Below are 17,123 nucleotides of genomic sequence, written 5' to 3' on the forward strand. Positions count from 1 at the left end.
TTGGAAATTCTTCCATGAGCAAGCAGGATGGACGGGGAGTTTTAAAAGCCAGCCTGATCGAGCCAGGAACTGAGATCTAATTATAGAGCTCAACGCGATCCATCATCCACTTCTGAAGCTACACTCTGCCTTCTAACAATGGCTCTCTTGAAATCTTGAGGAAATTACATTTCTAATTCTTAACCTGATATGCTGGGAAACCTTAAGACAAGATAATTTCGCCAACTATATGTATTCTTTGCATAAAATGTTGAGATTCTCTTATTAAAGGAACTCTGCATTTAAAGAATTGGGGGGGAGTTGTACTTCATTCTATTTATTTACTTATTTTTAAAATACGGAACGCTTCGCGAATTTGCGTGTCATCCATGCGGAGGGGCCGTGCTAATCTCTGTATCGTTCCAATTTTAGTATATGTGCCGCCCCTTGTTTTAGTCACAGCTATTATACATTTACCTTCTTTCTTACCCAAAGGAAGGGAAGAGTAAAAATTATGTTTGTACGAGAACACATCCCACAGGTCAGGATAAAAGACCTTACTGGGCACACGTGTCTGTTTATTCTTGATCGCCACACCTCATTATTCATTATATAGGATATTTGGGGATGGCTTAGACTACACTGATCAGTTCGATTTATTTGGGAGGCTCCAAACGACTTTGTTCCAATCTTTTACCGTAAACCAAACTGGTAACTCCTTTTGGTTACGGGATCAACTGCACAAAACTGTGAATTTAGCACAGGTGATCCTAATTCAAATGGCAAGCTGGGATCTAAAGGACACCCACTCGTGAGTCAACCATATTATAACAGATGCTCCCCGAGGGTGGACTTCACAGAACCTCAGACAATGAGCTTTACCTCTTCCTAACTTCATCTTTTTAGGCCTCAGTTTTCTTATCAGGAAAATAAGGATGTCGTAGTACCTAGGCTCATAGGGCAGTTGAAGAAAAGTAAATGATCCCACAGAACAGTCTGGTACGTGGTAAGTGCTCAATAAATGTCAGTTGCTTATTATCTCAGCCTCTAAAGATAAATCCGGCATTAGGTCTCTTCCAGCCAACAGATATTTTATCACCATCTTATAAGTTCACCAACACAGCTAAAGAAACCACTGTAACCTCGAGCCATTTCCCCTTCGAACCCCGAAGCTTAGCTCAGAGAGAAGTATCTTTGTGACACTCACATTGTTCCAGTAATTATCAAGCAAACACTTTCTGAGTCTACAGTGACTTCCAATTCCTCATCTCAGATGTCACTGGCTTTGGAAACTGAATCTAAGCTTCCTTTTTCGGTAAAATCAAGGTAGAATATTAATGACTTAGAGGTTTTAAAAGAGAAGTAGAGAAAAGACTTTCTAAAATGTGCTCGAGACCAAAAGGACTCTGGGCCGGCTGGCTGGCTTTCTCTTCTTCTTTCCATCCATTCTGCTTCCTTCTTTCTTCTCTCCTCCTCCTATTGTCGTTCTTCTTTCTAGCTACGGTGAATCCCAGGTCCTTACTGTTTCGTGTTATGGGAAAACACAACGGATTCATTCACAAACAAAATAAGTCATGCAGAACGACACATGCACCCAGAGCGCACGAGAGAGACGGGATTCCAGAGCAGAACTTACCCCACGCTTTAGGCTCCTGAAGCAGTGGATTTTGGGTTTGGAGGTCATGAACTCGTTGAAGCGATGGGAGAGGGGTTCCTTTTGCTGCTTGGGAGACTGGGGGCCGTTGGGAACAGCAGAGGGTGAGGCAGAGGCAGGGGGAGGAGGGGGAGGCTGATGGGGGGATGTTAAAAGGGACATAAGCTACATGTAAGATGGAGCAGTGACAGAGTAAAATCAGAAACAAGAAGATAAGACACAAAACAAAAATAAGCATCAAATAATATTTGAAATCCAAAGCAAGTAAAACACAAACGATTAAATATTTAGGCCATGGTCCAAAAGAAAACATGTAGAATATGACAAAAAGTGGAGGTTTTAGTAAGTAAAGCAATGGAAGAAGAGCAAGAAATCTCTGACAAGAAGCTCATGCAGACTCTCACATGCAAACTACATTTCTGATTAGTTACGCTAAACCAGTTAAGGCCAGAAGGGTAAAGAGTTCTAAACCATCTAAACCACCAGAGCTTGATGAGAGAATGTAAAGGGCCTTAGATGCCAAGGTTGTCAAAACAGCAAGACAGTCTTTGAAAAATTAAATATGCAGTTATTCTCAGCAGAGCACAGTGATGTGACGCCCAGGTTAACACTGTCATGCACCTATGTACCACGCTACCAAAAGAAAACGCACGATGTTCATGGAGGAACATGTTAACATGAATTCAAAAACAAAGCTATTAACCCGTGGAAACAATTTCAATCAGAGCTGCTGATAATTGTTAGAGAAATCCTGCGCAGGGCCCTCTCTCCCAGCCGAGGGGACCAGGTGGCTAGTGGACTTAGCAGTGAAAGGCATGATGGGGAATGGCCGAGAGGTCAGTAGAGGTCAGTGTTAGTGTGGGTGACACGAGTCAGGTGGCAATGCATCTGAAATAAGACAAATGGCCATGGCAAAGGGACCACCACCAAAGAGAAATCATGGTTTAAAATAAAATAGCATTCTAGCTCTTTTTTTGCATTCTGTGAACTATAGACCTACATTCTTAAGTTTTGTTTTGTTTTGTTTTTTAAGACTAACAGAGAAAGTCAAAATCTCCACACTTGATAAAACTCATTTCACGCTGGTCCAACCATCAGTACCTTATTTTTTTTGATGAAGGGCCATAACTTTCCTTTGGATTTGCCACCAAACTTGAGCTCTGGTTTGCCTTCTCCTCGGGAATTCGAAAGGCTGTTATCTGACACAGTGCGTTTCATCGGCTGAGTGTAATCCTCAAATTCAATGTCCCCGGGAGGCTCAAACCCGGACTTATAAGCTTCTATTACCAGCTGGGAATCCTGAAATTACACCCATCAAACACGAATGCATTCAAACACGTGCAAATACTTTCGACACAACGAATTTTGATGGCTTCATACAGATGCTATCGTAAAGAATTGTATCTCTATAGTTATCTATAGAATTTTATCTATATTGATTAATAACAGATTTTTTTCTAGTAATATTTTTATCATTAGAAAGAATAAGCACTATTCAAAAAGCTATATGCCTAGCTGAGATGGAAAGATATTCTCAATAACCATTTTTCCGCAGCTGGAGAAACAAATATTAAGTAAGAAGGACTTTGCTAAAAGCAGAAAAAAATGGGCTACTGTTATGCACTTCCCTTGAAAAATACAGTAATACAGAAGTCTGGTTCTCACCAGGAGTTCTTAAGGTAGTTTAGCATACAGAAAGTCAAAGCAAAGAGTAGATAATCTCTCTCACTTCTTTGGTTCATTGTGGTTCAGGGATATTAATTCATTGCATGATTTTTCCTTATTTGTTCATAGACCCTCCCCCACTCACATGCAAGCTCTCGTCTGTTTTTCCTCTACTGTATCCCTAGACCTAGATGGTGCCCAGTGAGAACTGTGCGCAATAAATGCTGAATAAATCAATGAACTGAACGCCTACTCTAGGGTGTGCACCCTGCTAGGAACTTTGGGTGCTACATCTTTCTCGGGGTCGGGTGGTGCAGACAAATGTGTAAGGCGATCACAATCATGATGTCATAGATAGATAGATAGATGTATACATAAAGTATTACAAAAGCACATGTGATTCGTAGTAACATTTGAAGTCAATGATCATCTGACTTAAAAAAAAACACTAGAGAAGACAATCTGGAAAGATTTCAATTTTTTTTTTTTTAAAGATTTTATTTATTTGTCAGAGAGAGAGAGAGAGAGAGAGCACAAGCAGGGGGAGCAGGAGAGGGAGAAGCAGGCTGCCCGCTGAGCAGGCAGCCCGATATGGGGCTCGATCCCAGAACCCTGGGATCATGACCTGAGCCGAAGGCAGACGCTTAACCAACTGAGCCACCCAGGCGTCCCTGGAAAGATCTCAATTCTTAATATAAGCCCACATTTTGGTATGTCATAGCTATTTTAGCTACTACTTACTTTGTAGATGGGCCACAGACTGCTGATTATCTTCCAACAGCCAACTACCTTCCCTTCTTAGGAATAGGAACCTGATTTTAAGTTGGGTACCTTGCCACCCACCTAAAGGCTTCATTTCCCAGCCTTCTGAGCAGCAGGAAGTGGCCACCTAAGTTTTGACCTCTGAGATCTCTGAGATGTAGACAGGATGGTGTGTAATTTTAGGAAGACTCTTTAAAGGGATGGCATGGGTCCTTCTCTATATTCTGCTTTCTGGAATTTGGATGTGATGGCTGGAGCTCCAGAAGCCATACTGAGTTTGAAGGTCGCATCATCAAAAGCTGTGAACTAGGAGGAGCCTGAGTCCCTGAGAACTTACAGACCATCTGTCCATGCCAGGGCTGGACCCTCTGCCTGCAGATATTTTTTATGTGAGAGGAAAAACAAATGGCCTTGTGTAAGACGCTACTGTTCTTGTTACATGCAGTCAAACGTACGCGAGCAGATGCAGATCTACAAGCCCAGGTGTGCCAGTGACTCACTGATGTGCTCTAATGAAAACACGGTCATTTGATATAAATGGAAATTAACCATACATAAATAAACCAGTTTGAACTTCTAAGTAATCATGTGATTCTGAGACTGCTTTAAGGGGGAGAGGGGACATCCAGTTTGTTGGGGGGGGGGGCTAACAGAGCTGGGAGCTTTCTGTCCTCCTATCCCATTTAAATAATTATTCAATCACCTCTTTCGAGTCTTTGCACAAATGTAACTTCTTGGTGTAATAGCCAGCCCACCCCCTCGGGTACTTCCTAGCATCCTTTCCTACCTCATTTTCCCCCAAATGCTCATCCTGTTTTAACACTCTAAATAAGGTTCTCATTTATTTTGTTACTGTCCGTCTCTGTCTTCAGAGCTGTGCCTGGCACTTGTGAGTGAGCAAGTGAGTGAGTGGATTCAAACATGTGCCAGAAACAGTGCTTGCTTTAGAAATAAAAAGGACAAGGTGTGTGTGTGGGGGGGGCCTTAAGGGAAGAACCTGGGTTTGGAACCAGATGGACACATTCACTATATGGCCCTGGGCAGGGCTGCAACCTCTCTGAATTCGAGGTTCTCCTTGGCGGGTCGTGGTGAGCACGCCATGCATGGAAGGAAGTAGGTGTTCAATAAATGTTCAGGGAACCATTTCATAAAATTACCATCAGTGTTTCTCAAAATGAAAACACGAAGAGGCGGAGATAAAGAGCATGTGTGATCAAAGGAAAACTAGAATAAAAATAGCAAAGATCAAAGCAGCAAGACCACAACTAACTTTGCTAGGAGCTGAATCTACAAGAGAAGATAAACTTGAGATGCACCACAAGAACAGAGCAGGGATGTTCGGAAAGAGGAAGGGAATGTGCCAGGAAAGATGATCTGTATGGATTAAGAAATATCTGACCCTTGAATTCTCAAAAAAGAGCAAAATGAAACATTCATTCAGGTAAACCCCTGAAGGAGGCTGAGGGAGTGAGCCAGGCAGATATCTATGGGGAGAATATTCCAGGCAAAGGGAACAGCACAGTAGGAGCATACTTGTGAGTTTTTTAGGAATAGTAGGCAGGCCATTGTGGCTACAGCACTGGGGAGAATACAGAATAGGTGACGTCAGACAGATAAATGGGGAGGGAGGGTGTTGCAGATAGTTTAGGACTTTGAGGCCACAGTGGCTTTGACTTTTCCTGTAAGACAGAAGCCCACAGAGGGCTCTGAGCAGAGGAGACACGTGACCTGACTTACTGTAAAAGAACACCTCTGGTCTCTGTGTTAAGAATGGGGTGGGGAGCAAAGGTGGGGAGACATTAGACATCTCCTGCAGTAATCCAGGCTCTTCCTGCACAATCCCAACTGGATGGAGATCTTGGATCAGGAGGGTAACAATACAGGTGGTGAGAGCTGTGTGGATTCTGAATGTATTTTGGAAGTAAAGCCAATACGATTGGCTGACACACTGATGCAGGTATCAGAAGAAGAGGGTATCAAAGATGACTCCAAGATCCATGCAACCGGAAGGATGAAAATGCCATGACGGAGAGAGTGAAGACTAAAGGAGGTGCAGGTTTGGCAAGACAGACCAGGAGCTCCATTTTGGATATGCTAAGCTTGAGGAACGTAGTAGACATCCAAGTGGAGAAGCCACTTGGCAGCTGAGTGTATGAACCTGCCGTGGAGGGGACAGGTCCAGGCTGGGAATGTAACATGTGTGATTCAGAGTTGAGATGGGACTTAATGCTCCAAGAGTCTACGGATCACTCTAAGGAGCGAATGTGGAGAGTACACAGGTCCAAGATCAAAGCCCAGGGGTACTCCCAAGTTAAATGGTAAGAAGAAGGAAAACAAGAACAAGCAAAGGAGACTGAGTCAGTGAGGAGAAAAGCCATCACAGTATGGTTTCCTGGGAATCAAGTGAAGGAACAGCAGATAGGAGGGTGGTCAAGTGGGGGCTGGTGCTGCTAAGAGTTCAAATTCTTGAATAAGAACTTGAATGAAGGGGCGCCTGGGTGGCCCAGTTGGTTAAGCGACTGCCTTCGGCTCAAGTCATGATCCCAGGGTCCTGGGATCGAGCCACGCATCAGGCTCCTGCTCGACATGGGGCCTGTTTTTCCCTCTCCCTCTGCCGCTCCCACTGCTTGTGCTCTCCTGCTCTCTCTCTGCCAAATAAGTAAAATAAAATCTTTAAAACAACAACAAAAAGAACTTGAATGAAGACTTAGAAAAGACCCTTGTATTTAGCAACATAAAAGTCGTAGGTGAAAAAGAATGATCAGTGATAAAATGGGAAAACAAGGCTCCCATAATGGGAGAAATATCCTATAAATCTAGGGTGCTCACAATTTCCCAGGTAAAACTGTTCAAGGGAAACCATCATTCAGACATGATCTTGTAAAATTGTGAAGTTTTAAGGAAAAAGACATTTCCAAGCTTCTAATATAAGAAATTAAAATCAGGCTTGTTTCAGATTTTAATCAATGCCAGAAGTCAATTAGGCTAAGGAAAAAAGTCAAGATTCAACAGAGGTGAAGGCTTACCTTATAAACCTCACTATTATTATTTCCCTTTAAAAGACCACTCTCCACAGTCATTGGTGACTGTTGACATTTTAAATAGGGTGATGAGAGAAAGCCTCACCAAGACTATTTCTTGATCTCCCTCCAAGAGCCAGGCATCTATAAACCACCAAAAGACTTTGTCCAAGGGGTGTCTGGGTGGCTCAGTCAGTGAAGCATCTGCCTTCAGCTCAGGTCATGATTCCAGGGTCCTGGGATAGAGCCCCAAGTTGGGTTCCCTGCTCAGTAGGGAGCCTACTTCTCCCTCTGCCCTTCCCCCTGCTCGTGCTTTCTCGCTCTCAAATAAATAAAGAAAAATCTTTAAAAAAGAAATAAAAAAAAAGACTTTGTCTGAAACTGAGGATGCAGAGATGTCCAAAATCAATGAGGTAATGGTGGTAAGAAAATGGGAAACTGGACTGCATGGATGCATGACCAGTCACATGTGTCTCAACCAAGACATGTGTTCAGCAAAAGGATTGTCTCTCTTTGGAGATGCTTAAAGGAGATAAAACCGTCAAATAAAGACATGTTCATTGTAAGGAAAGGATGGTTTGATCACCTGCACCTACTTCTTGGCATAATGTAGTTTTGTGGGGGAAACACAATTAATAAGCATTAGTAATTTTCCTCAAAAAAGTTAGCTGAAATCACTGAAGAAGGAGGCTCCAGGTGAATAGATGTTAATAAAATAGAGATCAAGGAATCCTAAAATCAAAAAAAAATATGCCCGCTACTGGAACCATTCTTCCTACAAACACTTATTAGTTAACACATTTGGAAGTATTTCTGCACATTGGGTCGATAACAGTTTTTTTACACAGATGGCCTTAAATATGTTAATACACCTAAAATGTCCTTACAGCAATGAAGAATCTATATGTAAGATATGTTCATACAGGAAAGACCACTTTGGTCCCTTGCCTAGACTCATTTTAAGATGCTCTTATGACAAAGAATATTTACGACATTGCTTTTTGTTAAATATTTGGTTTTGCAAATTAATAGATGTTTGTAAAAGCCTATGCTGGTGTCCTAGTTGATATTTTTGTTGAGGGAAATAGGTTTCTAGGAAAGTAATCCAAATGAATGACATTGGCCCTGAGTAGTGTTCTCAGACAGACGATTGTGCCCTAGAATAAAGAATTATCTGGCCTGCAAAATGTCAACAGTGACCTAAAGAACCAGATCCCGATGTGGGGAGTTACTCAGCCAACTGACAGGAAAACAATTTAATTCTGCAATGTCTCAGACTTATCTGTGTTTTCTGGAAAAGAAATTTGAGAGCTAAATCCAAAACACCGAGAGTTGAACAGAACACTCAAAAGTGGTGTTACCACTGCTGCAAAGTACTCGTGAGCACTGGAAGCAACTACCCATCTCGAGATGACTCAGTGAGGTCACTGTGGACGGCGGCAAAGAAATAATGGAACCAGGAGTCCTTCGTTGTAAATTAAGTCCAAACTACAATACTTACATTCTTCTGATCGATGGATTCGGCTGCCTTTACTATTTCATCCAAGCATTTCCCAATGATCGGGATCACCTGCCGGTCCACCTCCGCATAGGTCTTCATCGAGTCCCCGATTCGCACTATCCTCCTTTCCTCCATCTCCTGTATTTTCTGCAACATTAGATTTTGTATGAAATTAATTTGGTCCACTATGACTCACGGAAGTTGTTTTCAGCGGCATTGTTACCTTGAACAAATAGTCTGGGACAGAAATAGGCCAATTGGTAGGGTTAGAGCTACATGATCATTATCATTATTGCCTCCATCTTCACCAGCTGTACACATATTTTATGAGTTGTTAGGCTGTCCAAATGTATACTTTATAGGATTCCATCCCAATTTCAGTGAGAACCCCAAGCTCAAGTGCTTTTATCATTGACACCATTTGGTGATACATTTCAAACCTCTCCTCCGCCTTTGATCGGGTATTTCACTCTACCAAAAGCCTGGTGTGGTTAATGGTCTCAACCCAACACAGGCTGAGAGGTAACTGTGTATCTTCCGTCTACAAGCTGGAGGCTCTTGTTTCCTGTGTGTGTAGACATGAAGAAGCAGATACTTGTTATTTTTTCTACAACTGGACCCCAGTTCACAAGTTGTAAAAGATTCCCAAAGTGGGAGAACATGTCTACAACTTTTCTCATGCCATTTCTGACAACCTAAAGTAGCCAAAAGAAAAACAATCCAAAGAAAAGGACTGTCATTTGTTCAAATTCTACAACCGTATGAATTCTGCTAGGAACTCCTAAAATTAAGTTGGCATTTTATAATCTGAATGGTCCTTTTAGCAAAGAGGGTGCTAATCTAAGAATTGTATTTCTAAGACTAGCAAAGAAAGGCTGCAGGTGCAAACTGAGGACATCTGCAAAGGTCACTGATTAACCTTGAGATTAATATTATATTTCATCTTATTGCCAGTCAATGCTTGATATATATATATATACATATATATATATATACCCTTTTTTTAAAAGTAGGCTCCATGCCCAGAGCAGAGCCCAACACAGGGCTTGAACTCATGACCCTGAGATCAAGAGTCAAGTGCTTAACTGACTGAGCCACGCAGGCGCTCCCTGGATGCTTTCAAAAGTGACTTCAGTTTGAGGAAATTTATAATTCTGTAAATACTCAATATAAGCCCAGCAATCATGATTCCAAAGCCATGTGTCTCTAAAGGCAAAGCCAATCTGAGAAGCCTGAATTACTTACCTGAAATATGTTGGGGATGTGAGTATGGTAATATTCGTGCTGCTCGTGGTTGAATTTCTGGAGAATTGATGAGTAATCTGCTTTGCTGTCCTCTGCCATTTGGTGACGTACTTGAGCTTGCTGTCGTGCCTGGGGACAAAAAATGAGAGTACCCCCATGTTTAGATATAATAAGAGCCTAGAACTGCAAACCGCAGGGGTTTGCAGTCAAATTTACCTCAAATGTGTTATATTTTGCAGGTGTTATTTTCTAGAAATTGTTTAGAATTTGAATTTAGTTTAGGTAAGGATGTGCATCCTAGTTTTTCACAAACCCTACCATTCTCTATTGTCTTAACTTGGCATTACTTTCTAGTTTGACACAAGTGTCCCTATTCTTTATTGTCTGCACTTGGCCCAATTCACATATTTATGTTACCTAGATGGCCCCTGTGGGAATCTATGCTCATATATTTTTATAATAGTACATATATTTTATATAATATATATAGTTTTTTTTTCTTAAGGAGGGGATGGAGGAATCCATAAAATTTTTTTAAGATTTTATTTATTTATTTGAAAGAGAGCGAGAGCATAGAGGGAGAGGGAGAAGCAGGCTCCCCGCTGAGCAGAGAGCCTCATGCGGGGCTTGATCCCAGGACCCTGAGATCATGACCTGAGCTGAAGGCAGACACTTAACCAACTGAGCCACCCAGGCACCCCAATCCATAAATTTTTTTATCCAATTCTCAATGGAGTTCATGAATTACAAAGGCATAGGAACCCTGATCTATATGGACCTTTCTAACACTTCCATGATGTTTATTATTATTTTTACTTATTATTTTTAAAAAAGATGTTATTTATTTATTTATCTGAGCGGGAGAGAGCACAAGCTGCGGGAGAAGCAGGCAGAGGGAGAAGCAGGCTCCCTGCTGAGCTGGGAGCCCAATGCAGAACTGGGACCATGACCTGAGCCAAAGGCAGATGCTTAAACAACTGAGCCATCCAGGCATTCCTATTTTTATTTTTTTAAGTAATCTCTACACTCAACATGGGGCTTGGACCCAGTGATCAAGAGTCGCATGCTCCACGAATGAGCCAGGGAGGCATCCAGATGTTTACTTTTAGTATACAGTTTAAAGAAGTAGTAAATATTTGGGGCGCCTGGGTGGCTCAGTCATTAAGCGTCCGCCTTCGGCTCAGGTCATGATCCCAGGGTCCTGGGATCGAGCCCCATGTCAGGCTCCCTGCTCAGCGGAGAGCCTGCTTCTCCCTCTCCCTCTGCCTGCCTCTCTGCCTACTTGTGCTCTCTATCTCTCTGTCAAATAAATAAATAAAATCTTTAAAAAAAAAAAAAAGAAGTGGTAAATATGGCGCCCTCTTTGTGTTTTTTGTTTGTGTATGAGTATGTGCTATCTTGTGTTTTCCTGCATTGATCTTCTCCTAAATAATCAATAACAAAATTCATACATTTGTTTCTCTCCTCTAATTCATATTTTGATTAATCACACACCCACACGAAAGGGCGCAGAATCGATTTTATTTTATTATTTTTTTAATTAAGTAGGCTCCACACCCAATGTGGTGCTTGAACTCATGACCCCGAGATCAAGAGTCACATGCTCCAGTGACCGAGCCAGCCAGGTGCCCCTGCAGAATTGATTTTATTTTATTTTTATTTTTTTATTTTTTAAAGATTTTCTTTATTTATTTGAGAGAGACACTGAGAGACAGAGAGCACAAGAGGGAAGAGGGTCAGAGGGAGAAGCAGACCCCCCGCTGAGCAGGGAGCCCGATGTGGGACTCGATCCCGGGACTCCAGGATCATGACCTGAGCCGAAGGCAGTCGCTTAACCAACTGAGCCACCCAGGCGCCCCCAGAATTGATTTTAAAGCTTGAACAAGAATGCCTGTAAACTCTGAAGTCATCCACAAATACCACTGATGGTTACGCTGGAGATCCCACCTTGGATTCATCTAGCCCTTTGGAGATGTCTTGAGAAATATGACCTCATGAATCTCAAACACAGTTTGAAGTTCACGCAGGGCAAAAACCACCCCCTGTCAGATGAAGAGTGGCTTGGCCGGCAGGTGACTTGGCCAATTACCAGACCGAGCCAAAAACACAACAGGAAAAGGACTTTGTTCCAACATAACTACGGGAACTTTTTGTTTCTTTGTGTGTTTTTTGTTTTGTTTTACTAAACCCACTCGTTTTTTAAACGGACAAAAAAGAACATGGACGCGTTCAAAAGTAAAGTCAACGCCCCACTTTCTGTTTGATCATTGGTAGCATCTACTACCAGATTTTCTGCATCTTGGTGTTCTTTATGGTTTCCTGCCTCTGTGACTTGGAGGCTTCACCTGATTTTCACTTCCTTGACACATTTCACTCATCAGCGTGTTGGTGAAAGCCCAGCGTGGTCATTCAGAGCTGCCTCCTTCATTCTCTTCTCGAACACTTTTCAGACAAAGGTTAACAATATAAATATTGCCAAACTGATTTCCTTATCACCTGAGGTTCTTTTAGGTTCTCAAGGCCCTTAGGGATCTCAAAACCATTTTTATCCACTTCTCATCTCCCCTTGGTTACTTCAACGGCCATATTCTTCCTCTTTGTCGGCAGCCTGTTAACTCCCTTCCTGACCATATGCTCTGGCTTCCGCTTCTACCGTGTCCACTAGTAAATATATTAATCTGGCCCCCACAATGTTAAGTCCCCAGCTACCCTCAAAAATCTATGCCCTTCCAGTATACACTAGCCCTCCTCTGTTTAAATAAAAGCTTTCCCACCTACGCGCATACCATCTGTTCGTCTAATGTTTCCAACACAAAAAACCTTTTAACTCTTTCAATTACTTAGTTTTATCATGTATCACTTTTTTACGAATATGAAAAAAAAAAACCAAGGAAACTCCCAGGTAGACCTCAAATTTCTAAAAAATTCTCTATTTCGTTTACAAACCTTCCTCAGAAACAGTCTTACCAAAATTCAAGGTGAGGGGGGTTGTTTCCTCATCTCCTTTGTAAATAAAAGTAACAAGTAACAAGATGGAGTCCCCTTATTTATTTTGGAGAAATTATTCGAACTTGGTGAGTTTTTAAAATAGCTTCAGCTCTGAAACAGAGAGCTGAATGTCATCATTATGCATGTGTAGGTATGTGCATATGGACATGTACACACACACACACACACACACACACACACCCCACGAGCAGATACAAGCTTCCTGACAATAAACCCATCATACTAACCATGAAATGTTTTACTCATGAGAACTGGGGTGCCCTGCTGGAGTACCCCACTACCATCTGGTTGGAAGTGGCAATGATCCTCTCCTCTCAGTTCCCCTAAATCTCTAATAATAATGTGTTCACTTGGGTTATATAATTGCTTTCATTAGCATACTAACTCATAATAGTTTCACGATGCCCTTTACAAATTTTATCTACAGTGATCCCAAAACATAACTAGGGACCACTAGATGGGAACTGTGGAAGAAGCTGAAATCAGGAAAAAAGTATAAAACTCCAGCCCTGGAAAGTTAGCTGAATAGAAGAAAACAAATCAGACAATCAGAGGGAATGGGTCTACCTTTTATGTTAAAGAAGTATGATCTCTCTGGGAGTTTTTCTTGAATGCAAAAACGTGGACATAAGGTTGCAAAGTGTATGTATTCCTATATAGTCTTTGTAGGAATTTTCCTACAGTCTCTCTCTCCCTCCACCCCCTCTCTCTCACTAATAGGATAGAGAAGCACTTAAAAGCAGTAAAATATTGTCGCACATCAAATTCTGCAGGGCTGAGGCAGGAAGACAGGACAGTCTTGTTCTCAATCCCAGCATCCAGCTGCTTTGAATTAATACCCACTTTTGAATCCCGGGCCCAGGAATGTGCCATTGTTCTGAATAAGTTTTACTATGGAAAATCTATTTTTGTTTAGTAAGCTGTTATGTTTATTTTGCAATGGAATTAGAAGGAATCTTTCTCTAAAACTAGCGTTGAGTCAGTTACTCATTACAAATACATTTTTAAAAATATCTTTAAAACTGCTTTTGAAAACTTATCTGGAGTAACCAGTAAGTAACTAGATATTTTAGAGAGTACATCTCCTAGTCTAAGGCTAAATGAAGATCATAAAGATCACTCTTTCTCCTCTCTGTTTAAGTCAGTCTAAAAATAGTGACTATTATCTTCAAGAGGTACTTCCTTCCCAAGCCACACCATAAGCTTGTATCTTGCAATTAAAGTTATCATTCTAAGAATACAAGACACTGCATCTTGTAGGGCAGGGGGAAGTTCAGAAGATTTTTTTTTTTTAATGAGTCAGTTATAGAATTTAGAGAAAATATTTTTAAAAAGTCCAGAATGACCACAATCGCCTGAGGCTGTAAATCATAGACATCTTTGAATAAGATCTAGACCACTTTCACTGTCAATCAGAAAGGCTGAATTTAAACTTTAGAATTTCTTTGACAAACCCTTGGGAATCTCCCCAAATAAATCCAAACAGGCCTATGTATGTACCTCTTGAGTATGACTTCACTGGCTTTTTACACGCCCCCTCTAAATGTCCTATGGAAGTAAAGCTGGATTGCCCAAAAGGTCAGAGCTGCAGTTTCTAAATAAAGAAAACAATAATTTAGAAACTGAACTGCAGCCCGATGCTTCTAAATCCTAATGGGTTTAAAGATAAAAATACTGTAATCCATTTAGTTAGTTAAATTTAGACTATTAGCATTGGCCAAAATGTGCTGCGACTTCCTGCTCAGTTCAGTGTTATTTTTTCCCCTTAATATTTCAGATATTAAGGAAGAAAACAACACTGCTGGCTCAGTCTCAGCTGTCATGAGCAGAGAATATAAGGCGTACTAAGAAACATGTTTGCTTTCACGTGGGGCACATGGTCGATTTGCTTAAGAAATTATACACTTAGGTCTTTTCTCAGGGCTGCTCATGGCTTTTGACCTTTTCACAAAAATGGGCAAATATGCACTGGTTCCATTTATATATTTACTGTAAATAAATAATGAGATTTATTAATTTTTTGAACATGGCCTCAGACCTCCCACATTTTTATATACACTGCTGTTCCTTAAGTGATAAACCATTTACTGCAGCAGTGTTCAGAGGTTTTGGAAAGCCCTTTTTTTCCTTTGTTAAAAGCATGTAATAGAACAAATTTAAAAGGCCCATCCTTTGCTCCCAAAAATCTGGGGACAGCAGTGAGGAATAATTTACAGTTACCACTGGTAAGCTCAAACGACAGTAAAGGTTCTCCCGGGCAGCTGTACTTTCGATGTTTTATTTCATCATCATAAAAAGAAACCAACTGTATTTTAGGCTGGACAGAAAAGGGGGCTAAATTGAGATTTTATTCGGAATTCATGATTTTGCACCACTGCCAGGCTGCCCATAATTATTATCCAATAGCTGGAGACTTGGGGCAGCTCCAGAGCTTGACTGCCATCACCGGGATCCAGAAGGGTTAGCAGCCTGGGCTGGAGGCACAGCAAGGATCCAGTGGGTCTCTTGGCTCCAAATTCACCCTCCTTCAAATCATCTGAGCCACTGACTCAATATTGTGGATAAAACTGGGGAGCCTGGCTGGTTTAGTCAGTAGAGCATGTGACTCTTGATCTCGGGGTTTGTGAGTTCAAGCCCCACACTGAGTGAGGTAGAGATGACTTAAAAAAATATATGGTGGATAAAATTAAACTTATAAAATTTAATAACCTGGGTTATCTGGCTTCTCTCCACCTTTAGTTCTTTTTTCACCCGATTACAAAAATTTGCTTGCTGTAAATAATTCCCATTTACAGAAATGGGTGGTTTAGAAAGTCAAAGTGCCTGCTCATTCCTCTGTCTGATGATCACTGGGAATGTGACAACCTGAAGTCCTTAATTTGTGATCTGTGAAAACTGAGAGCAGATAAGGCAGCCTGGGGCAAGTCAGTGGGAAGTTCCAGAAGCACAGCTGCAGTGATGCCACCGAATGACACCAGCACGTTACAACGATCCCCAATCAACAGCTGGCAAACTTGGTGATTCTCAGAGCGGCAAGGAGCTCCGACCAACAGCGCACCCTTCCTTTGGACACGCCGGGTTAATGAGAAACACGCATGCTTTGGCAGCATATGAGGGAGGACGGGGCCACTGAATACTCTGACCTATTTTTTAGGTACTTTTGAGATCCATAAAAACAGCAACTGGTGGGGACGCCTCGGTGGCTCAGTCGGTTAACTGTCTGCCTTCGGCTCAGGTCATGATCCCAGGGTCCTGGGATTGAGTCCCACATGGGGCTCCTTGCTCAGCAGGGAGTCTGCCTTTCCCTCTGCCTGCCGCTCCCCCTGCTTGTGCTCTCTCTCTCTCTGGCAAATAAATAAATAAAATCTTAAAAAACAAAAAAAACAAAAAAAAAAAACCACACAGCAACTGGTGGAGAATCCCTGAAAACTCTAGTTGGTATACTGGATTTCTCTAGGATTGGTCAGTAAAGCTCATCTCCCCGAGTCCTTGACTCAGCAATTCTATTTCTGGGAATTCATCCTCATGAAATCATTTTATTCATTCATTCATTTTTACGTTTATTTACTTTTTAAGTCCTCTCCACACCCAATGTGGGGCTCGAACTCACAAACCCCAAGATCAAGAGTTGCACATTCCACTGACTGAGCGAAAAGCCAGGCGCCCTGCTAATGAAATCATTTTAAATGTTCACAGAATATATCCATCACAGTATTATTTATAATAGACAGTAATTTGAAGCAAATGCCCAGTAATGTCATTGGTTAAAGATATCTTATAACCTTGATGGCCTAAGGTGTAGCCTATAAAAAAAAATTGTAAAAGAGTATTTAATGACTAGGGAAAATGAAAGCTGTATGTGATTTAAAAAAATATTTTTTTAAGTTTCCAAAACAGTATTCACAGCATAATTCGATTATTGTAAAAATAAGACATTAATAGTGATCACTTCTTATACGAGTGATTAAGGAATATTCTATTTTGCCAAAAAGATTAGTTAAAGAAACAAATTCTAATGCTGAATTCCAGAAACTTAAAAGCTGAAGAGGTATGGCTTGCCTTTGAGATCCACGCCCCGCAAAAAAAGAGAAAGAAAAAAAGAAAAAGAAAAAGAAAGAAAGAGCTCTAAAAAGATAATGTAGTAGGAGGGATACTAGCAAAGGAAGAGATGAAAAAGTTCTCTGTCTGGAGCAATGTTATTATATGATAAATGGCATTGTTTAAATTTCCGAGCAAACTGTTGCATCTAGAATACATTTTTAAATTCAAGACTAAGAATGCGTTTAAA

At 41.2% G+C, this 17,123-nt stretch overlaps 1 protein-coding gene and 1 non-coding gene across 18 annotated transcripts in view; both read right to left on the minus strand.

Moving 5' to 3' along the window:
* The window catches only part of FNBP1 (formin binding protein 1), a 136,189-nt gene that overhangs the window by 24,015 nt on the left and 95,051 nt on the right, over positions 1-17,123 (minus strand). For 5 of the 17 annotated variants that reach the window (XM_078061888.1, XM_036117038.2, XM_036117040.2 and 2 more), the window contains exons 7-10: positions 9,827-9,955; positions 8,582-8,728; positions 2,735-2,932; positions 1,616-1,798 (exon numbers count right to left, since the gene is read on the minus strand). In XM_078061888.1, the coding sequence (XP_077918014.1) occupies positions 1,616-1,798; positions 2,735-2,932; positions 8,582-8,728; positions 9,827-9,955 (657 nt within the window). The remainder of the gene's footprint in view (positions 1-1,615; positions 1,799-2,734; positions 2,933-8,581; positions 8,729-9,826; positions 9,956-17,123) is intronic. The other 12 variants (XM_078061893.1, XM_078061892.1, XM_078061891.1 and 9 more) reach the window with 3 other exon arrangements.
* Positions 332-439, minus strand: LOC118551341 (U6 spliceosomal RNA). The gene has a single exon (XR_004925015.1). It is a non-coding gene; the product is annotated as a U6 spliceosomal RNA (small nuclear RNA).

Source organism: Halichoerus grypus, chromosome 14, assembly GCF_964656455.1.
Source record: "Halichoerus grypus chromosome 14, mHalGry1.hap1.1, whole genome shotgun sequence".
NCBI lineage: Eukaryota > Metazoa > Chordata > Mammalia > Carnivora > Phocidae > Halichoerus > Halichoerus grypus.